The sequence below is a fragment of the Labeo rohita genome, chromosome 3 (assembly GCF_022985175.1).
Source record: "Labeo rohita strain BAU-BD-2019 chromosome 3, IGBB_LRoh.1.0, whole genome shotgun sequence".
NCBI lineage: Eukaryota > Metazoa > Chordata > Actinopteri > Cypriniformes > Cyprinidae > Labeo > Labeo rohita.
Window position 1 is genome coordinate 19,425,941 of NC_066871.1, and position 23,401 is coordinate 19,449,341.

Sequence of the window (23,401 nt, forward strand, 5' to 3'; positions counted from 1 at the left end):
CTTCAAGATGTACGCTAACAAATTCTGAATGTGAATGACTGCATTGAGAAAATAAATGTGTAGCAGTAAATACTGTCCACAAATTCAAGTAATACTTACATTTAGTGGATCAAAAATGTTTATCAAAGATGTCCTAAGACAAGAACGGGTATATTATGTAGCTATTGATTTTGTATTTTTGAAGTAAGCAATCTCAATTTAATAAAAGTAGCATAATTGTTTTCTCTTATTAAAACAAATGTGTGCTTTAACTTAGAGACAAAGCCTATGACAGAGTTAAAAATCCTCGCTGGCAGAGGAAATTATGTCATAAATTAAGTCATAAATCTTTTATACTCGAGAATACTGCTCATCGTGCGTGCCGCGTGACGCCATCACGTATGTAAATGAGAGAGGCAGAGGCGGGTTAACTCAGGTAGCTTGTGTTTTGCTGTTTGGAAGTGAAGGGGTGGAGAACCTAAAGTTTACATCTGTCAAAAACTGCATTCAGTTTTGCTTGTTCCCGAAGTACCGTTCAAACGTACAGGTATGATTTTCAGATATATCATAGCTATTTTGCATAAGAACGAAAATACAAGTGTATTTTGGTTTGAAGGGCTCGTTTATTTAAAACCGATAATTATCAAGCATGTTGTGTCGTGTCACTGTGACTACAGCGTTCAGGAATATTCTGGATTGTTGAAGGGGGTGGGAAGGTGTAACAGTATGAAGCAACTTTAATGACTGCTGTGTTGTTTCCTTGTTTTCGTTGTTTAAAAACTTATTTTGCGAAATTTAAACTGTAGCCACTAAATAACAGTAGCCCAAACGAACACAAATTAAGAAACTTATTTTCTTAATACCTTTTTCTTCAGGACATTTCAGGTTCACATCATAATTTAAAAAATGACGGCACAGCCAAACATTGCGTCACGGCATCCCCGAGTGGTCTCGTGTTTCCCTTAGAGGGCAAAGTCGGACAGTCCATTTAGCTGCTGCCAGTCGCGCTTAGTCGCGGTTAAAGATTAGGCGTAGACTATTCGAGTTTCGTTTTACTACCACGTTTTACCAGTTTAACAGCATTCACCTCTTTCTCATAATCTTTTATCACGTTTCTCATGAAATTCATGTTTAACGATTAACAAAACCCGAGTCTTTATCTCCATTGCCAGCCTATGCAATAATGGTGGACAAATGTGTCTGTCTCTGCTTCTCTTTTCCCGCTCAGTTTGTCGTTTTTTTCAACTATGTGTACTTTTAGAAATAACCTCTTACTAGTATTTGTTTGGATTGTTGGGGAGTAACTAGTTACATAGAAACCTAATTTATTTGCATAACAGATGTATCTGTAATCTGTTACAGTTACTGAGAAAAATGTGCAATTAAATTACAGTTTAGTGATGAAAATAATAACAATTTCAAAGGGGGGGTTACATCTGAACATTGTCACATACATACAGATTTTATTGATTTCTTTCCCAAATTGCATTGACTGCTTTAAAATATGAGACCCCAATGTTTCAGGAGTTTAGGACACAGAAGAGGACACATGCGTATTTGATAACTCTTTTATTTCCTAGCTATTTGGTTTTGTGTATATGCTTTATTTTTTTAAATTAACTGTTTTTCTTTTCCCAAGATGCCAGTGTTTCCTGTTATAGCTATGCAAAGCTATTGACTTCAGAAACATCGTAGCTGTTAAACTATATCGTGTTATGATTTTAAATCTGTATTTAACCTCAGAACGATCTTGCAGTAAAAAGTGGTAAAATCTCATTTTGTGGTAGCTGTGCTTTAAAAGTTTTTAAATCAATAACAGTTGAAAACATTTGTTGGACATTTAGAAAAGTAACTAAAATGTAATCAAATCAGTTACTTTAATAAAGTAATTGATACAGTTACACTACTTATTACTTGTAATCCTATCACATTTTCAAAGTAACCTTCCCAACACATACATTTTCACAGAGGAGTCATTTTTTTACTGTCATGTCCATAAATTCTGAAATTATTGTATAAATGTAAACATTTGTGGAATAGAATAAAATGTCTTGCCTTTTGCCAAGACTTTTTCACAGCTGGCAATTAAAAAATACTGCAGACTTTTTGTGGTTGGCATATTTGGGTTAAGGTTCATTGTAATGTATAACAATGAAACTCTTCCAGGTAAGTTCAGTGCTTCATAAAAGTGGGCGTATGTTTGTGTGGGTGGCTTTGTGTTTTCTCCTCTATTCTTATTAAATATCAGAATAAATGCTGTTGTGCTTTTTATACTCATAAGAAACATTCTCAATAAACACTATGTGTTTGAAAACTGAAAAATGCTCCATTTTGGAGGAAAAGTTTTTATTAATGTTTTACTTCATCATTTGTTAATTATGAGTGAGAGAAGGCAATGCAATAAACCTTTATTTACACGCAGCTTAACTGCTTACTTTGTATAACCTGCTCACTCCAGCTTGGTGTGACCACATCATTTTCATGTTAAACTGAGTTGCATGTTCAGTTCGGTCCTGTTGATCAGGTTTACCATGATTCTCTCTCTTTTTTTTTTTTTTTAATGTTATGGCATTTATATACATAGACACACATGTGACCAAAAGACTTTCATAATGATAGTATTTATTCGGTAAATAGCTATATAGCAAATGTCAAGGGTTGTGTTATATAGAATACACCACTAGAGGGCATTGATGTCTTAGTTGTAGACTTATAAGTTCATGAAGTTTCCCTCGAACTGCCACAACTAGCACTTTTACATTTGTTTACTAGATGTCACTGGTATACTGACTGCAGTTTCCTAATATTGTCAGATTTCATTCGGTCCCTCTTGGGTTTGCAACATTAGCTTTAGGTGAAACAGTTCTGGCATAATTGTTGGCATCTGAGGGTGCAAAAAAAAAAAAAAATAAAAATATTGAGAAAATCGCCTTTAAAGTTGTCCAAATGAAGTTTTTAGCAATGCATATTACTAATCAAAAATTATGTTTTGATATATTTGCGGTAGGAAATTGACATAATATCTTCATGGAACATATCTTAAAATCCAAATGATTTTTGGCACAAAAGAAAAATCGATCATTTTGATCCATACAATGTATTTTTGGCTATTGCTACAAATATACCCATGCTACTTTATGCCTAGTTTTGTGGTCCAGTGTCACATATTTGTTTTGTGTATATCGAAACCATATCCCATTAGTATGTGACATAACATACACTGCTTTCTACATTTCAGTGATCCACTGAGTTGTTTAATGCTGAGACTAATGCTGTTGTTTCTGTCTGTAGTGATGGCAGAGGCTCATCAGGCAGTAGCGTTTCAGTTCACCATCTCTCCTGAGGGGATCGACCTGCATCTGTCCTACCAAGCCCTCAATCAAATCTACCTCTCCGGCCTGCGATCCTGGAAGAAACGGATCAGCAGGATTAAGGTCAGTGACTCAATTGAGTGTGAAAAAAAACATAAATCATGTAATTCTGTGCACTTGTGAGTTTTTGTTTTTCCTTTTTTTATATAAATGGGTTAAAATAATGTAGGAATGTTAGAAGTATGCATAAAAACACTGAAAAATAAATATAGAACGTTTGTTCTGAAGTGAAATCAAGTTGCTTAAATGATGCATTCTTCACTTACTGCAGTTTGCATTATTTTTAAGTGTTAAAATCCATAAAATCTTTGGTAACTTCTGCTTTAGCATTTTGGATTAAAATGTTTTGTTCAATAGCCTTTCTGTGATGTAGCCCAATTGTGTGATGCATGTGTTTGTACAAAGGTTGCATTAATTCTTTTTACTTTCTCATCGGACAGAACAGAATCATTAAAGGTGTATACCCAGCTAGTCCCTCCTCTTGGCTTTTTGTTGTCATAGCAATCCTGGCCACTATGTACATGCAGTCCGATCCATCTATGGGCCTCATTGCTAAGATTCGGGATCATCTGCCCCTCAGGTAACATTTCCTTTTACCCTTCAACAGACTTCTTGTGGACTTCTTCTAAATGGTTGCATGGTAAAATTTAAGCTGGAGAAATTAAGCACTTTTTCCTATGATGAACACTTGCCAAATGGATAAAGTATTCATAATAAACAACTCCCTTTGTAAGCTACGATAATACAAAAGTCTTTATTCACAATTATTGCAGTGCTTATTCATTGTTTAATTGTTAACGGTTTCTCCTAGCTAATTAATGATTATTTCCTATTTTATTTTTTTAGGAGAACTAACATATAAGACCATTGTTACAGCAAGAGTATGGAACTGTAAAATAAATGGTAATAGCATAGAAAAAATATTTAATGTATTCGCTTATAGTGTGTTGTCTTGGTAAATCTGTGCACAGTTTGTGACACGTTAGACGTCTTATATTAAACTCTATAAGATGCAAATTTCTCAAGTATTTCTCTATTTAAACTCATTGTTCTTTAGGAGGAAAAATAGATAGATGGCTAATAGAAATAGAGGTAGAGGTAGCTAGTGTTATTGTCACAATTTCAGAGGAAAGGAGTGAGGAAATGTAAGCGAACACTCAAAAGCGGTCTTTTAATAAACAAACCAAGGGAATACAAAGGCAGGCAGGAAATTAAGCAGAAAAAAACACAGAGACTACAGGATATAGACATTCAGCACCGGGAAACTGAACAGAATGCTCAAATACTCAACTAAAGAGGAACTAAATGAGGGAGATGAGAGACATGTGAATCAAATGATCAAACACGAGGGAGAAATAAATTTTTAATTTCTTTAACTTTTGTAATGCCCTTATTTTACTAAAAGTATGTCATATTTTATTTCAAATTCAAAAATGTATATGTATATGTTTTTTTTTTTTTTTTTTAATTTCTAATTTTAACAATCAAATAAGAGCAGGTAGAATTAGAAGTTAACATTCAAAAGAAATCAATAGTAACAAAATTAATTTGCAGTACAGAGGTGGCACAGAAAAACATAAAAGTGACCTGTGGGTATATTTACATACGTTTGTTGAGGCTTAGAAGTGATGTGGATGTTTTATATCCGTAACAATGTTCATATTCATATATGTTTCTATTTATAACAATCCATAACAATGTAAGAATAATGTACTAATTTAACAATTTTGAAAAACAGAATTAATTGATGGTTTGAAATGATATTTAAAAATGAAACTAAAACTGCCAGTAGTCACTGAGTTTATCAGATGATTCATTCGAACAGCTGATTCATTCAGGATCAGGAGCGTCTTTATAAATGAGACACAGGGTGTCTTTATAAATGAGTAATTCAATCATTGACTCAGATTTGTTTAAAAGCGCACGTTCATTCATAAACAAAACTTGTGTTTACTTGGAGATGCGCAGTGGCTCAACTGGGACTTTGAGACTATTGTCGTTGCCAAAATCGGACAATATTGTTATAGTCAGTATTAACTTCTTGTTTATTAAATGGTTGTAGTAACCCTTTAACTGTCCCCATCCTCCCCTGTGGGACGCCTGTTTACTTCACCATATTACAAATAAATCCTAATCTAATCATGACAAACTATACATCGTTGGAAAGATCTAAGACTCCTAAATAGATATTTTACCATATTTTTGTGTTACAAATTATGTTGCCTTTTTCCCTATCATGCTTTAGATATCATAAGAAACTATATATCAGTTAAAAACTTAAAATCTTAAAATTCATCCTTTGAAAGGCATTTTAAAATCAAACATTGCATTACCACAGAAAATGTACATTAAAATTACAAAATGTTTTCATTCATGAATTATAAAAATTCAAGTCTGGATAGTGCATTTTTATGTCTGTGTTCAAAGTTAAATGGTTAAATGGTTCATCACTGCATAAACACCCTTTTGGAACCTTTATTTTTAAGAGTGCAGTTAAGGTAAAAGTATGTGAATGTGGTTTTGTGCCTCTGGGTTGACACTATAATACGCCTTTTATTTGCACAGTGGAAGACTTCTGGAGGGCACTTATTTTGAAGACTTATCTTGCAGCTGCATTCTGAATTACTTGCTGATGTTTACTAAAACTGTCTGGAAGACATGCCAAGAGAGCGTTTAGTTCTCTGTTCCGAAAGATTAACCTGCAGGATTGTAACAACTTTGAAGTCTGTGTGAATTGATAACATGTGAGTGTATGCAGATTTCCCCTCTTTGTTTCTCTCCTGTCAGTCTGTCGTTGAGTGCTCAAGGTCAGACTGTGCTGTCGGCGCTGCTGTTCAGTACTCTGCTGTGGTTGTCTCTCATTCTGGCACTGAGGTTCTGCCTAAAGCTTCTCCTATCATACCACCGATGGATGTTCGAGCTACATGGACGCATGTCTACCAAGACCAAAGTCTGGGCGGTTAGTGCCTTGAAGAAATGTTTCAATCATTTCTATGAAGATATGCTCTTTAAACAAAAGCAATATAGTAATTTGTCTTCTGGCCAGTTGTTCAGATTTTTTTCTTTCCCTGCCAGCATTTTCACTTGTCCTGCCACAAGCTATAAAACAGCTATTTTAGTTACATATTAGTATTTAGACATTTGATATACAGTTGAAGTCAAAAGTTTACATACACCTTGCAGAATCTGCTAAATGTTAATTATTTTACCAAAACAAGAGGGACCATACAAAATGCATAATATTTTTTTAGTACTGACCAGTGTTGGGGGTAACGCATTATGAGTAACTAGTAAAGTAGCGCATTACTTTTGAATTTCTAAGAAAATATCTGATTTACTTTTTCAAATAAGTAACGCCAGTTACTTTTTCCCCCCTTTATTGATTGACAAGTCTCCTGTCGGGCAATTGGGAGTAAACATGATGTTACTGTATTCTAGACTAAATGTGAACATGCATTAATTCATCTCACTCACAAAAAACAGATTCAGTGTTCCTCAAAATGAATAAAAACAGCGAAATGCAAACTCAGAATATGACGCAACCCTGCAATAATTAAATATGTTAAATAAAATAAATATCCTTTATGTATTTAATCCCAATTTATTAACTAGTGTCTTTGCTGTTGACCTTCGATTAAGCAATTCAACCATACTAATAAGCACAAATTACTTTAGATAAACTAACATATGTGCTTCTTTTTTTTTTAATAGCTGAAGAATGATCTCCTGCAAAAATGTTTTTTTTTTAACCCGAGGTGAATTCATTTCACTTTTGGTGTAAAAGTGCTTTTACATTTGAATTGTTTCATATTAAAAACAAAGAAGCAAGCCCTGCCCAGATTTAAAAAGTAATGCAAAAGTAACGTAACACATTACTTTCCATTAAAAGTAACTAAGTAATGTAATAAGTTACTTTTTCAGGGAGTAACGCAAAATTGTAATGCATTACTTTTAAAACGAACTTTCTCCAACACTGCTACTGACCCTGAATAAGATATTTCACATAAACTGTTTACATATTGTCCACAAGAGAAAATAATAGCTGAATTTATAAAAATGACTGTTCAGAAGTTTACATACACTTGATTCTTAATACTGTGTTGTTACCTGGATGATCCACAGCTGTGTTTTCTTGTTTAGTGATAGTTGTTTGTCCTGAAAAGTTAAACAAAATCATACAATGACTGTATGATTTTGAGATCCATCTTTCTACACTCAGGACAACTGAGGAACTCATATGCAACTATTACAGAAGGTTCAAACACTCACTGATGCTTCAGAAGAAAACACAATGCATTAAGAGCCGGGGGGTTGAAAACCTTTTGAATTTGAAGATCAGGGTACATTAAAGTATCTTCTGTAGCTTGGCTGGTTTTCAGCGAATGACGAGACTTGCAGCCGAGTTTGAGAAAAGTCTGGGTAACCGCCTGCATATCTTCTGTAGCTTCTGAAGGGCAGTACTAAATGAAAAAAACAAAAAAGTTATTTAGGCAAAAAGAAAAATATACACATCCTCATTACGTTCAAAAGTTTTCACCCCCAGGCTCTTCATGCGTTGTTTTTCATTCTGGAGCATCAGTGAGTGTTTGAAACTAATGTAATCAGTGGTGGACAAAGTACACAAGTCAGGTACTTGAGTAAAAGTACAGATACATATAATAAAATATTATTCCAGTAAAAGTAAAAGTGCTCCTTTTTCAATTTTACTCGAGTGAAAGTATAAAAGTACCTGATTTTTTATGTACTTAAGTAAAAAAGTACTGATAGATTTATTTAGCAATTTTATATAGAGTAATTAATTTAATTTTATATTAGCACATATTTTTTTATAATCCTACTGCACAAAATACCTGGGATTTTCCCAAAATATCCACTAAATAGAGTAAAAATACATTTTTGTTGTTGATATGGGCTATGTTGATGAGAGTGATGTAGTAATGTTCACTGTGAAGCTTACACTGTGATGTACACTCTTAAAATAAAGGTGCTTCAAAAGGTTTTTCACAGCAATGCCATAGAAGAACCATTTTTGGTTCCTCAAAGAACCATTCAGTCAAAGGTTCTTTAAAGAACCATCTCTTTCTTACCTTTTTGTAATCTGAAGAACCAACTTTCGCCACAAAGAACCTTTTGTGAGACAGAAAGATTCTTCAGATGTTAAAGGTTCTTTATGGAACCATTTAGCCAAAAAAAGGGTTTTTCTATGGCATTGTGAAGCACCTTTATTTTTAAGAGTGTACCTGAGGGAAAACAGATTCGACCATCTAATTTTCACAAAGAAATAGTGTTTTAAAGCTTGTTGTTTTGCATAACGTCACAGTTATATATGACACGATAAGGCCTTAAGTTATATTTTCATAATGATTTTTTCCCCCTCTCAAACCTTGTCTGACACCCCTGGCCAAATGCCCCCAGACAGAGGCCATCACTTCTCACTTTGATTATTACTGTAGTTATGTTCTGAACATCACATCCTTTCTTTTTTCCTCAGATGTAATCTATCTAGGTGGCTGAATAAAAATATTTGGACTTTATATCTAAAAATTACCTCAACTTTGCACCAACAAGCTTGTTAGCTAGACAGTTAGCATCAGCTAACAATATTTACTTGTTTTCAGTATGGTTATGAATAAACATTCATATCTGTCTACTTCGCTAGTTATATAAAAATGTATGCTGTTTATAAACAATATAAAAACAGACGTCACATAGGGCTAAATGTGTAGCATTTTAATAAAACTGCTAACGTTACAGCAGCGGGGTTATTTTCATTTTTCGTTTTATGACCTAAAACATAGAGACACTGCTTAAACAGATCACCCTTTACAACAGATTTCATTCACAAACAACGGACAGTTTTGAACTAAATATGATTTTCAGTTACAATAATTAATCCTAAAATTCGACATTAGTAACGTACTTTTCGCAGCATCAGTCGTGTGCGCGCTCACAAGATCTGCAGGTTCTTGCTTTTGAATTCAGTTCACTGGAAACTCGCTCTAAACTAGTGTTTCTCAACGGGGGCGGTACTGCCCCCCAGGGCGACAGTTCGGACTGCATCAGGGGGCGCTGGAAGCAATATTTTTGAAAGGGGGGCGTTGAGCTGTTTCTGGGGGGTGTTTGGTCAAGACGAGTTTACACCCGTCGGATCTACCGGGGTGGCACGGGGTGGCAACTGCCACCCTAAGAAAAAGCTGTGCCACCCCAGAATTATCACAGAATAAAATATAAATGAAATCAGTGTTTCATGTGCTACTTTTCGGCAGCGGTGATGACGGTTTAAGGCAAAATAATGGCAAAGACACATCTTTCAATAAACAGTTCATGATAGTTAGATGCGCACGCAGCGCGCCCAGTGTAGTCCGCTTCATTAATTAACAAATGATTCTCATGAACCGGTTCTTTTTGAGTCAAAACACAAAGCGCAGCCCAGTTCATTAACGAATTGTTTTTACATTTGTTCGTGAATCAAATAATAATTACTGCTTCTGGGCTAACTTGTCCTCTGAGAAATCTAATCTAGTCCGGATATGTCTGAGATTCATTGTTTGTGATCTGATTCTCCGACCGCTCACTCCACTTTCATCATGGATATAGGCCTTTTTGCCAAATCTGACGAAACAATAACGTGAAATCAATAAGAAGATGCCGATCACGTAAACTGATAGCAGCGTTAGGTAAGAATCTAGTCGTATTGCAGTTTTCTCGATTGTTAACAAGTATAAATTCCCGTGTTGATTCGTTCAGTTGTTAGGTCTCTCAGCTCTCTCCGTTGTTAGGATGCAGAGATTCTGATTGGTGTGTCATCAGTTTTGCTAATGTTTAACATAGTTTAACTCATTGTTAAACTTTTTGAGAAATGCGTCTTCGTTTTGAGAACTGAATGAATGGTTCGGGAAAATGTGCCAACTAAAATAAGTTACACGAGTACATCAGATTATGGAAATTGTACTGTAAACTGTAGCACTTGTTATACAGCTATAAATGTGTGACTGTCAAATTTTGATCTGTAACCATTTTTTCACAGTATGTGTACTGCGTTTTGCAGAACTGAGAAATGGCTGCCTAGAGATATAGTATTGTGTCAGAAGACCAAGAAACTACTGTAGTACTTCATACTGTAATGAAATTTGTGCAGAAAAATGTGCATTATTATTATTGTGGTTATTATTATTAAGTTCATATACAATTTTTTGTTGTTTGAACTTTTCTAGTGATTATTATTTACTGCAAGATTACTTTACGGTAGTAAAATCTTTTTTTTTTTTTTTTTTTTTTTTTTTTTTTTTTCCCAAAAAGTTAATTGCTGATTTATACATCTGTTCTGTATCTGTTTTATATGGTTATTGATCTCGTGAGTGTTCACAGGCAGGAAAGTTATCAGTGCATTTAAATTGTATGTAAGCATTTAAGAACACCTGTGATAACTAGATTAAAAAGTTTAAAAGACAAATGTATGCTGGCTTGTCTTAAAGTCTTGTTTAAAAACATAACTAGTTTGGTCAGATGTTCTAGGTTTGCTAAAGGGTTGCTAGAATATTCTGGGTGGTTGCAAGGCTCTTGCTATCCAGTTGCTGGGGTACATGGTTGATAGTGTGTTGTGGGTGATTACAGACATTTCCACCTCTGTTAATAATAGAAAATCAAACATTGTTTTAAAAACTGATCCAGTTTCAGTGCTTTGATATTATTGTATTTCTTTCTAATGTTAGGATATTCAAACGTTTTTTTTTGCTCTTAAACTTGCACTAAAACATGATTTATACCATCTAAGTAGCCTATGTACTTTTAATAGAACTTAATGTCTTTTTTAGTGATACAAGCTCAGAAATATTTATAACCTGTTGAAGCTTTTTATGTTGTGTACTGACTTGGTTCCATGATGGATATTGAAATGTTATTTATTTTTCATTTTAAACAGTATAGATGATTACCTAATGGTAATGCAATATTTGTGAACACAGCTGTGTATCTCAGACTATAAATCCCCTAAAACTATGCATGGGGGCTTGCTTTGGTGCTGCCACCCCTCATAGACCCCATGCCACCCCTTTGCCACCCTAAAAATTGATTTCTAGATCCGCCCCTGTTTACACCAAAGATGTATGAGCTGAAACTTGCAAAAGAAAATGGTGTACCACATCCTAATGCTGTCTTTACTGGATACGTAAAAACGCACTTTCTATATCTATTGTTCAACTTGTCGGTAGCGCCGGCGTGTGGAATCCCGCAGGCAGAAATAGAACGCGGCATCTGTTTATTGTAGCGCTCGCGCTCAGTTGTTACTGAACGACAGATTGTAATGGGATCTATGTGCTTTAACACAACGTGTCACTGCTAGTTTACACCAAATCTCCCGCTCCTAGACTTGACGGTGTATCATTTCCTTAGCAACGACTTCAGTACTTCAGTGTTTGCTTGACTTTCTGTAGCGCAGCTGCTGCGTCAAAACAATAGCAAGCATTTAGACACGATGAAGCAAGAGATGTTTTTTCTTGTTTAGAAAAATTAATATTAATACTTTTTGTTTGCTGATTGGCTGCGGTTGGTTTGAATACCAAATTTCTAAAGAGTTTATTCAAAGCTCACAATTATAGCCTAATTTATATCCACGTGGCTTTTTTGCTCCTTTTTTGCTTCTAATGATAATGATACTTAAAATGATAAATCAAAAATATGATGAATGTCATATGCTATTCAATGACATTAAAAAATAAATAAATAAAATTAGGTATTCTTCTCGTGCTAAGCTACAGTACATTACTACAGCTTTCAGTGTCACATGATCTTTCAGAAATTATGCTGATTGTTGCTTAAGAAACATTTCTTATTATAGCTGGCACAACACACTGACAAAAAAACCCAAAACAAAACAAGATTTGAAATTGAATTGACTATAACAAATATATAAATCAGGACAGCACTAAAATAGCAACTTTCTGCAACCCCAATTAAAAGTTGGGGCATTTTGTGAAATGCCATAAAATTAAGAATATGTCATTTGTTCTCTTTAGCCTTTATTTAATTGACTTAAGTACAAAGAAAAAATCCAGTGTTTTCACTGGCCAACTTAGTTTTATTTTGTTAATATAAACAAATTTTGAGCCATGATCCAGGTTTGCTTGCGAAGACTGAGAAGCTCCATTTATAGCCAAACATGATACCCTCACCTATTACCAGTTCACCTGCTTGCTGCGTTTCAAAGCAGTTTATGTGGTTATTCTATAACCTTTTAACTTTTATTTTGCCTCTGTCCCAACTTTTGGAGTGGGATGCATACTTCAAATCAATCAATCAATAAATATTTTATAAATAAATGTTTATATTTACAAAATACATTTAAGTTGGTCAGTGAAAACTTTGGAAATCTTTTCTTTGTACTTTTGTCAATTAAATAAACGTAAAATAGAATGAACAAATCATAGATTTTATAATTTTACAAAATGTCCCAACTTTTCTAGAATTAGGGTTGTACTTAGTTTTTCTTAAGTAAACATTGAAATATTCTCACCAAATCTATGAAATATAGTAAAGTAGGGTTTATGTGTAAATGTGGGATTTACTCACCAAAATAACAGTGTCCACTATGTCATTTTTATTTAGTCTTTTTAAATTTGGGGCAACAAAATATATCCGCATCTCAACAACACTGAAGCTGTAGCAATGAAAACCACCAACATGCTCAAAAACTCTGTAAATTAATGTTATTACACTTATTTTAAAATAATTTACTGTAAAAAAGTACTTCACTGTCTTTTTTGATCAATTCAATGTATCCTTGAAATAATTTCCTAAAAATCATAATGACTCCATACATTTGAATTACTGTAAATACAATATCAGTCCTCATTATAAACATAAAATAATAATAATCAACTTTAATATTCAGTAAGGACAGTTAGACTATGATTTATTTGACGGGGGGCGGTGAGGGGCCTGGATAATGGGTAGGGGGGCGCTGGCCCAAAAAAGGTTGAGACTCACTGCTCTAAACTGATAATTTGAATCAGTGAGTTGTCGGTTCGAGAACAGCTGCAATCGGATCACTCCAATTCGTGAATGAATCGTTTGGTGCGATCCGGGAATCGATTTAACATGCTCATCGAAAAGAATCAGTTTGTTCATGAATCAGACACCGCTTCTGCGTCTCGGATCACGTGATATATTATAAAGAGTAACGATATGTTTTATAAAATTTAGTTAAGTAAAACGTAAAATCTTACGCTTTGGAATGTAGTGAAGTAAAAGTGAAAGTTACTCAAAATAAAACTACTCCAGTAAAGTACAGATACTTGAAAAATGTGCTTAAGTACAGTAATGAAGTACAACTACTTCGTTACTGCCCACCACTGTCTGTAATAGTTGCGTATGAGTCCCTCAGTTGTCCTCAGTGTGAAAAGATGGATCTCAAAATCATACAGTCATTGCTAGGGGGTATTAGTACACTGCTTTCAACACTGAAATGTTTCTTTAAACACCAGATCAGCATATTACAATGATTTCAGAAGGATCATGTGACACTGGAGTAATGAGTGCTAGAAAGTCTGAAATAAATTATTTTAATTTAATCTGACGTTACAGTCAACTGGCCAAAAACTCTCACACTAGACAGGTCATCCTTACCATTCAACTCTGTATATTTACCCTGTATATTTTTATTTTTGGCTGTTTTTGTCTCTTGTTTTCCATGTCAGACCCTAGTTAGGTTGCTGTCCAGTAGAAAGCCATTACTGTACAGCTATCAGACATCTTTACCACACCTTCCTGTACCTCCTATTAAAGACACATTGGAAAGAGTGAGTAAATGCAATGTAAATTAAATTATGTGCAAGAGTCTGTGATTGCTGGGAAGTGATGACTAATAAAAACTGGTGGGGTTCTTGCACAGGCTTTATCAAAGTACCCATTAATGCTATCTCAACTGTTCTGTTTGTTTTAGTACCTTGAGTCAGTGAAGCCACTGCAAGATATGGCTGGTTTTCAGCGAATGATGAGACTAGCAGCCGAGTTTGAGAAAAGTCTGGGTAATCGCCTGCAAAGATACCTAAAACTCAAAGCACTGTGGGCCACAAACTATGTACGTTCTGAACACTATTTTGGACTTATTTATCATGAACATGTGGTTACAGACAATACTATAGCTGATTAAAATCAAGTTGTATGTGACAACTGGTAATGAATCATTAATAAAAATGTATTAGTTTTGAATCTTAGATTCACTCAAAAATGAAAATCTGCTCTTTACCTTCAGGCCATTCAAGATGTAGATGAGTTTGTTTTGTCATCAGAACAAATTTGAAGAAACTTAGACTTAATTTGCTCACCAATGGATCCTCTGGTGAATGGGTGCTGCACGATTAATCGTTAAAAGATCGCAATCTTGATTCAAACACCCACACAATCTCATTTCTAAATGCCAGTGATTCATCTGTGTCTATTAAACCTTTGACAAAGTCACATCGGAACATTCAAATCTGATTTGCACTGCCGCTGACAGAGAGAGAGCAGTTATCACATTTAGGTATATGAAACTACTTCACAAACGGTCTTTTCAACCACACATTATTATTTCTGTCTTACAATTAGGCCTATTCATATTATTACAGAAGTACTGGGATAAAAGTTTATAGTTCGGATATAAACACTGATGCCTACAGCGATCAAAATAGAGCAAATCATCTTTTGAATGTAATTTTCACTTGAAATTGAAGCTTCAAATAACGTTTGGTGATTACAATGTTGATCAAGTTGTTTCACCACTAGGTGGTGACAAATGACTTCAATGTCATTGAATCATTAATTCAAAAACGATTCATTCATAGTGAAGTGAGTCACTGAATCATTTTTTCAAACATTTAAAATAAATAAATAATTCATTTAAATTAATTAAACATTTTAATAGAATGAGACAAGTAATATTTTGTCACAGCCTCTAGTTTTTATTATTTTGTTTAGTTCAGAATTGTAGGAGAATCATGAGCTTTATTTGAAACCAAAAAATTGTGATTCTCAATTTATCTCTACTCAGAATGAGAGTACTAACAGTTGATAAAAATATCACAGTAATCCACAAGCAATCCACACAACTCCAGTCCGTCAATTAACGTCTTTTGAAGCGATTATAAACATGCAGCTTTTAACTAGAGATGTGTGGATTGTTCGTGGATTATTGTGATGTTTTCATCTGTTGTTTGGACTCTAATTCTGACGGCACCCATTCACTGCAGAAGGTCCATTGGTGAGCATTTTTCCAATTAGAAAACAAACTCATCTGCAGCTTGAATGGTCTGAGAGCGAGTACATTTTCAGCAAATGTAATTTTTCCTTAAACCACTGAACTTCAGATCGGCAGTAATTTGCTAATGTGATCTGAAGAGCTCATCTTAAATTGACTTGACATTTAAATTGGTTGCAAGTGGATGTTCCAGCTTTCTATTAAATAACAACTCTTTAATAGAAGTTTTGAAACATTTTTTGAAAGCAATGTTTGAATGCTTCAATAGGCAAGTGTATGATCATGTAAATGTGTGTGTGTGTGTGTATTTATCAGATCAGCACAGCAATATTATGAACCTTTGGAGATCTTTAATTTGTAATTTATTTTGTTTTTCATAGACATTTGATTAATTTGGTGTGTCTGAATGTTAATTACTTTTTGTTTCATCCAGGTTAGTGACTGGTGGGAAGAGTATGTTTATCTCCGGAGCCGGAGTCCTATTATGGTCAACAGTAATTATTATGGCATGGTATGTGATAAGTATGAACGCTCCTTGTTATCGGTCTTTCAGTAGTCTAGTCTAGTGCTATAAAAACAAAGAATGGAAAATATTTTGGGTGGATACTTTTAACCCCTTTGCCTATGTTTTGTTCTATTTTCTATGATCTATGCACAGGACTTCCTGTACGTGACACCTACAGCTAGTCAGGCAGCTCGTGCTGGTAATACTATCACAGCCCTGTTCTTGTATCGCCGCAAAGTCAATCGAGAGGAGCTCAATCCTGTACGTGACAAAACTTTGTTTTTAGGTTATGTTTTTGTCTTGATTTTGTCTGTAACATCTATAGCTAATAAAACACTTACATAATTACCCGTATACAAAACGTGAATTATAAATTAGTTGTAAACACATCAACATTGTCATACTTCTGTATTGTTCAACTGAGAATGTTTTGAACAGTTTTGCTGTAAGTCTTTGAGATCCTGTACTCTGGTTCACCTAGAGTCGTATTCCTGGTACAGTCATACCGCTTTGTGCAGCTCAGTGTGAACGGATGTTCAACACCACACGTACGCCTGGAGAGGAGACCGGTACACACGCAAACACACACCCTCATACAGACACAAATACACATAAAAGTGATCTTTTGTCATTGACATAGTCTTTTGATCTCTCAGATGTGCTGCAGCATTGGCAGGACAGCGAGTTTGTCGCAGTGTACCACAGAGGCCGGTATTTCAGGTTGTGGGTTTACCGAGCAGGACGCCTGCTGTCACCCAGAGAGATCCAGTACCAGATTCAAAGGATCTTGGATGACCCCTCATCTCCGTCTCCAGGAGAGGACAAACTAGGGGCACTCACAGCAGGAAACAGGTCAGATTCTTAGAAAGTCTTTGTCTGTGTGTTTACTTTCCAGCAGAGGGTGTTACGGGATTTTGGGTACCCACAAAATATATTTACATAAATTTTCACATTCTTTGTTATGTGACTGACTACTAGACAACAAAACTGAGAGAGCTTTTGAGCCTACGTGGATCTTTAACACATGGTTTACATGATAGCACATGATATCATATGTTTTAATACTGTTATCAACAGTATCTTTCAAAGACACTGAATGCTGATTTTAGCTGAATTTAAAAAATGGCAAAAATCTGCCCATATGTCAGCATTGTGGATATATAGGTCAACCAATAGTGAAAACTCCCTACAGGACAACAAATGAAGAATGCTACAAACACACTGATGTATTTTCAAGAGACAATAACATTAGAAAAGTATTTAATAAAATATTGATTAGGAAGTAACAAAGTATTTTATATGTTATGGTAGCAGTTCACAAGATGGTTTCATTTGTTAACATCACTTGCACTAGTAAGCATGAACAAACAATGAACAATATTTCTACAGCATGTATTAATCTTAATGTTAATTTCTACATTTGCTAATACATTTAAATACATTTTTAAAAAACCAAAGTAACACTAACATTAGTTAATGCAGTGTGAACTAATATGAACAAACAGTGGCGATTTGTATTTTTATTAACTAATATTTACAAAGATTAATAAATGCTGATAAAAATATAAACTGTATATATATAAGCATCATCAAGTGTGCAGTATACTCTACATGGTAAAAATATAAGGGAGTTTTGTTTATGATTTTTGGTCATAATTCCAGTACTTCCATTTATGTTTATCATTGACTAATAATATGACTCCGTAAGAAAAGCTATGAAGAATGAGTGGTTCAATAATGCAGTATATTATAACAGCCTGATATAGGGATGCACCGATACCGATACTGGTATCGGGTATCGGGCCGATACTGAGCTCCTGTACTCGTACTCGTACTCGTTAAAATGCCCCGATACCAAACGCCGATACCACATCATGTGACAAGTGCATATGTAGGCAAAGAAACACCGACAACAAAACGACAGACAGCAGAATGAAGTCATTAGAGTATAAAGATGTCTACGAAGTATGTGTATGTAAGTAAAATAATGTTAAACATTCAGTATTAAGCTTGTATAACTTGTGCGCGTCAGCTGATAGGCAAAGCACGCAGATTGGATTGAGCGCGCGGCGGCCAAGATGTGCGGGCTTGTCGAGTTAATATCCCGCCTTGACATCACTGGAAAGTTTGTAGTTCGGTATGATATGTCAAAAACAATTTAAGTAAATCAATGCACAAGTTATTTAACGGTATAGAGAGAGAGGGAGCGAGAGAGAAAGCGCGCGCTGTTGCGTGATCTTCATTGATGTTCGCATATTTAGCACACGCATCTTTTGGATTAAAACAAAATCGTAGATATAAGAATATATATATATATATATATATATATATATATATATATATATGTATGGCATTCGCTATAAACATCGTTTTTTTTTCAGCCTTAAGCAGACACGAATGTCCGGCGAAAGTGAAACTATAGCAGCCTGTGAAATGCGATGCGATGTTTTGCTTCACGAGTGATTCTCCATTATTTGAGTCGCTTTGGATTGTAGCCCAAATAGCAGCATATTTCAGATAAAAAAACGTGACTTATAATTCTGAAAATATCAGAGTTAGGAGATTCATAATGAGTGGTTCACGTGATTACAGTACTGAGCCGCTGCAGTGGAGTATTTTAATGCTATTAAATTGAAGATGATGAACCATAGAGCAAGAGAAAAAAAAAAAAAACAGTTAAAGCAACAAAACACATTTTAATGGGCATAATTAAGTGTAAAAATAATTAAGGGATATATAGTCAACCCAAAAATTATTTAGACAGCAGATATACACCATCTTTTGACAATTTTTGATATATATTTATTTTTATTATTTATTTATTTATTTTTTTTACTAGTGGGTGCAGGACACAGTTTATGAGAATGGATTCTAAATACATTTTGGTTTGACTGTATCTATTTGATAAACAAAGTTGACCAACTAACATTATACATATTCTTTTAGTTTCTGTACCCTATATTTTACAAATCTACCTGTAAATTTTAAAGTATCGGTATCGGTACTCGGAATCGCCAAGTACCAAAAATAAAAGTATCGGTATCGGGCGAGTACTGAAAAAAGTGGTATCGGTGCATCCCTAGCCTGATATAACAGCTGTGCTGACACAGCACCAGTCAGTGGGAGTTTTGAACTTTGAACTTTGAAAGGTTTACTTAAGTTAATTTATTATTTTTATATTGTGTTCAAAAGTGCATCCGTCAGTTGATCCATTAACTGCAGTAATTTCTTGAAACTGTGTGAACTGCCTCTAAACTTTTGTCTTTCCATTCAGTAAAATTCTCTCAGCATATTTGCAATAATTTTAACAATTTCATTTGAACATTTTAAAGGGGTCATAAACTGAGAAATCAAATGTCCCTTGATCTTTTGACATATAACCGGTCAGTGTACTATAAAAACATCCTGTTTCAAAACTCAAAACTTTCTCGTTAGTTTAAAACCAGCTTTTATTGAAACCAAACTTGAGAAAATGACTCATTTTGGAATGTGCCATAATATTATGACATAATGGTGCAGTGAAAGCCCACTTCTGCAGGAGAAGATCAACGCCAATGTCAATGCCTGTTTAGACCTGCCCAATGATATGTGCTTGTAGCAGGAGAACAGAAAATACTAGAGTGACGCAAACACAGGATTACTCCATCAAAAGAACCATACGGATGTCATTACAAGATTACAAGACACTGTGTAGTGTAAGTTTTTAAATATAGTCTTTGAATTGTCTTCCTTGTGATCCTAACACCATATCTAGATATCTAGACCATATCTGCTCATTTTTCTGTTTCTGACCTAAATTTCTTGTTTAAAAAAACAAAGTACATCAGAAATAGAACAGCAGGGGCTGGTTGCATAAAAGGTTTAGACTAGTCTTAAAAGTTAGTCATCAAATTTTTTCTGGTCATAAATTTTAAAATTCAGTTACATGGAAATATTGATTAGTCTATGTTGAATCCAGAAAGTAAAACTGATTACCTCTTAGCTAACTAACAGTTGGTCAAACTAGTTCTTAAAGGGGTCATTGGATGCAAACTTCTCTTTTACATCTACATATATCCGTCTATGCGCAAATCATTTGTGATCCAGCTTTACTTACAGCAGAAGTGAATGTAACGTTTTTTTTATGAATCTCTGCAATCACCTTTCCTAATAATGTGCTAGTTAGCAAGTGTTGCAGCTAAACATGGTAAATGTGCTAAAGTAAACAATCTCTCAGAGCACAGCTCGTCACTCCACAGAGAGAAGAGAGGGGTGGGGCGAGCAGAGCTCATTTACAAAGGAACAATCCCTGGGGGTGGGGGTTTCCTCTTTTTTTCTGCTTTTAAATAGCTTATAAATGCGTGCATATTATACTTTCACTTTCAGTTTTGCGGGAATTGGCAATTCGGCGTCAATTGTTTGAATGGACGACAACGAAAGTACAAAAAAAAAAAAAATCACTGATATTAAACACAGAACTTTTATTAACATAACGAAAAAAAAAAAACGCCATTCTCTTTCTGTAAATTCGACTCCTCACGTGATAAATGAAATATGACGCATTGTAGCCATGTTCAGTTTTTAATTAAAGTGCATGCTCTCGTCTTAAGTAAATTATTTAGAATTATATTTTCCATTTAATTCAGATAAATATTTAATAAAAAAACGAATACTTAAAAAAAAAAAAAACAAACAAAAAAAAACAAATGTGGGGACGGTGTCACGGTGGAAAAGTGATGTCACCGGTGTTGCGTCTTAAAACCGGTAACACCGTCAACACCGTCTATCGTGGCAAGCCTACAGCCATAGCAATATGGCTGCCCACTGCTCCGGGTGTGTGTTCATGGTGTGTGTGTGCGTGTTTGATCACTTCTCACTACTGTGTGTGTGCACAAATTCCGAGTATGGGTCACCATACTTGGACGTCACGTCCTTTCCTTTCCCCTAAAGAATCATATCAACTTGTGGAAAATGGGCATCCGATGACCCCTTTAAGACAGTCTTAACACAGAGGCTAAGTTTATGCAACTGACCCATGGACATCAGTTTACTGTCAGGGATTTGTGTCAGCATCCATATAGACAGAGTAGCCGATTGTAATGGGTTCCCTGTTGTCTATAGGTGTGTTGCACTGCTCGTGTGCTCTGTAAAATTAGGAGCTTCGGTTCACATCAGTGAAACCCTGTTTGTTTGTTTGCTTTACTTTCACATGGATTTGTTTTTAAACAACATTATAATGTAGGCTATATAGAGAGACTGAAAGTAAAGGATGCAGTTCTGAGTCTGACTAAAGTGGATCCAAAAGTAGTGTTGCAACACATAAGTGAACGTAAACATGTTTTTACCACATGTTTGTAACCCAAATGACCCATGTAAGCGAAACTGTTATCCAGTCATGGCAGTGGGTTTTTAATTGCAAGTCTTGAATGTGCCCTGCCTATTACTTCTAATTTATGATGTTAAAATCACAAGCAAAATACCCCCAAAATATGGTAAGATGGTAATGTGCATGTACAGGTCCTTCTCAAAAAATTTGCATATTGTGATAAAGTTCATTATTTTCTGTAATGTACTGATAAACATTAGACTTTCATATATTTTAGATTCATTCCACACAACTGAAGTAGTTCAAGCCTTTTATTGTTTTAATATTGATGATTTTGGCATACAGCTCATGAAAACCCAAAATTCCTATCTCAAAAAATTAGCATATTTCATCCGACCAATAAAAGAAAAGTGTTTTTAATACAAAAAAAGTCAACCTTCAAATAATTATGTTCAGTTATGCACTCAATACTTGGTCGGGAATCCTTTTGCAGAAATGACTGCTTCAATGCGGCGTGGCATGGAGGCAATCAGCCTGTGGCACTGCTGAGGTGTTATGGAGGCCCAGGATGCTTCGATAGCGGCCTTAAGCTCATCCAGAGTGTTGGGTCTTGCGTCTCTCAACTTTCTCTTCACAATATCCCACAGATTCTCTATGGGGTTCAGGTCAGGAGAGTTGGCAGGCCAAGTGAGCACAGTAATACCATGGTCAGTAAACCATTTACCAGTGGTTTTGGCACTGTGAGCAGGTGCCAGGTCATGCTGAAAAATGAAATCTTCATCTCCATAAAGCTTTTCAGCAGATGGAAGCATGAAGTGCTCCAAAATCTCCTGATAGCTAGCTGCATTGACCCTGCCCTTGATAAAACACAGTGGACCAACACCAGCAGCTGACATGGCACCCCAGACCATCACTGACTGTGGGTACTTGACACTGGACTTCAGGCATTTTGGCATTTCCCTCTCCCCAGTCTTCCTCCAGACTCTGGCACCTTGATTTCCGAATGACATGCAAAATTTGCTTTCATCCGAAAAAAGTACTTTGGACCACTGAGCAACAGTCCAGTGCTGCTTCTCTGTAGCCCAGGTCAGGCGCTTCTGCCGCTGTTTCTGGTTCAAAAGTGGCTTGACCTGGGGAATGCGGCACCTGTAGCCCATTTCCTGCACACGCCTGTACACGGTGGCTCTGGATGTTTCTACTCCAGACTCAGTCCACTGCTTCCGCAGGTCCCCCAAGGTCTGGAATCGGTCCTTCTCCACAATCTTCCTCAGGGTCCGTTCACCTCTTCTCGTTGTGCAGCGTTTTCTGCCGCACTTTATCCTTCCCACAGACTTCCCACTGAGGTGCCTTGATACAGCACTCTGGGAACAGCCTGTTCGTTCAGAAATTTCTTTCTGTGTCTTACCCTCTTGCTTGAGGGTGTCAATGATGGCCGGCAGTCTTACCCATGATTGCGGTTTTGAGTAATGAACCAGGCTGGGAGTTTTTAAAAGCCTCAGGAATCTTTTGCAGGTGTTTAGAGTTAATTAGTTGATTCAGATGATTAGGTTAATAGCTCGTTTAGAGAACCTTTTCATGATATGCTAATTTTTTGAGATAGGAATTTTGGGTTTTCATGAGCTGTATGCCAAAATCATCAATATTAAAACAATAAAAGGCTTGAACTACTTCAGTTGTGTGTAATGAATCTAAAATACAGGGGTTGGACAATGAAACTGAAACACTGGCCAATATAGTGTTGGAGGTTTCATGGCTATATTTATGCAGCCTGGTGGCCAGTCTTTACTGATCGCACATTCCACCAATAAGAGCAGAGTGTGAAGGTTGACTGTGTGCACCCAATAGCTCAAACATTGTACCCTGAAGGTGGTGCCGTGTATTAGGATGATAATGCACCAATACACACAGCAAGACTGGTGACAAGAGTGATTTGATGAACATGAAAGTAAAGTTAAACATCTCCCATGGCCTGCACAGTCACCAGATCTGAATATTATTGAGCCACT

The 23,401-nt window shown here is 35.5% G+C and overlaps 1 protein-coding gene across 2 annotated transcripts in view; it reads left to right on the forward strand.

Annotated features, from left to right (window-relative positions):
* Positions 1–410: 410 nt before the first annotated feature.
* Positions 411–23,401, forward strand: part of cpt1a2b (carnitine palmitoyltransferase 1A2b) — a 48,558-nt gene continuing 25,567 nt past the window's right edge. The window contains exons 1-10 of one of the 2 annotated variants that reach the window (XM_051099420.1): positions 411–526; positions 3,271–3,413; positions 3,791–3,930; positions 6,138–6,309; positions 14,045–14,146; positions 14,290–14,427; positions 16,019–16,096; positions 16,244–16,351; positions 16,572–16,659; positions 16,747–16,942. In XM_051099420.1, coding sequence (XP_050955377.1) covers positions 3,273–3,413; positions 3,791–3,930; positions 6,138–6,309; positions 14,045–14,146; positions 14,290–14,427; positions 16,019–16,096; positions 16,244–16,351; positions 16,572–16,659; positions 16,747–16,942 — 1,163 coding nt within the window. In that variant the 5' untranslated portion in view covers positions 411–526; positions 3,271–3,272. Of the gene's footprint in view, positions 527–3,270; positions 3,414–3,790; positions 3,931–6,137; positions 6,310–14,044; positions 14,147–14,289; positions 14,428–16,018; positions 16,097–16,243; positions 16,352–16,571; positions 16,660–16,746; positions 16,943–23,401 lie in introns of those variants that run through there. The other variant, XM_051099429.1, reaches the window with a different exon arrangement.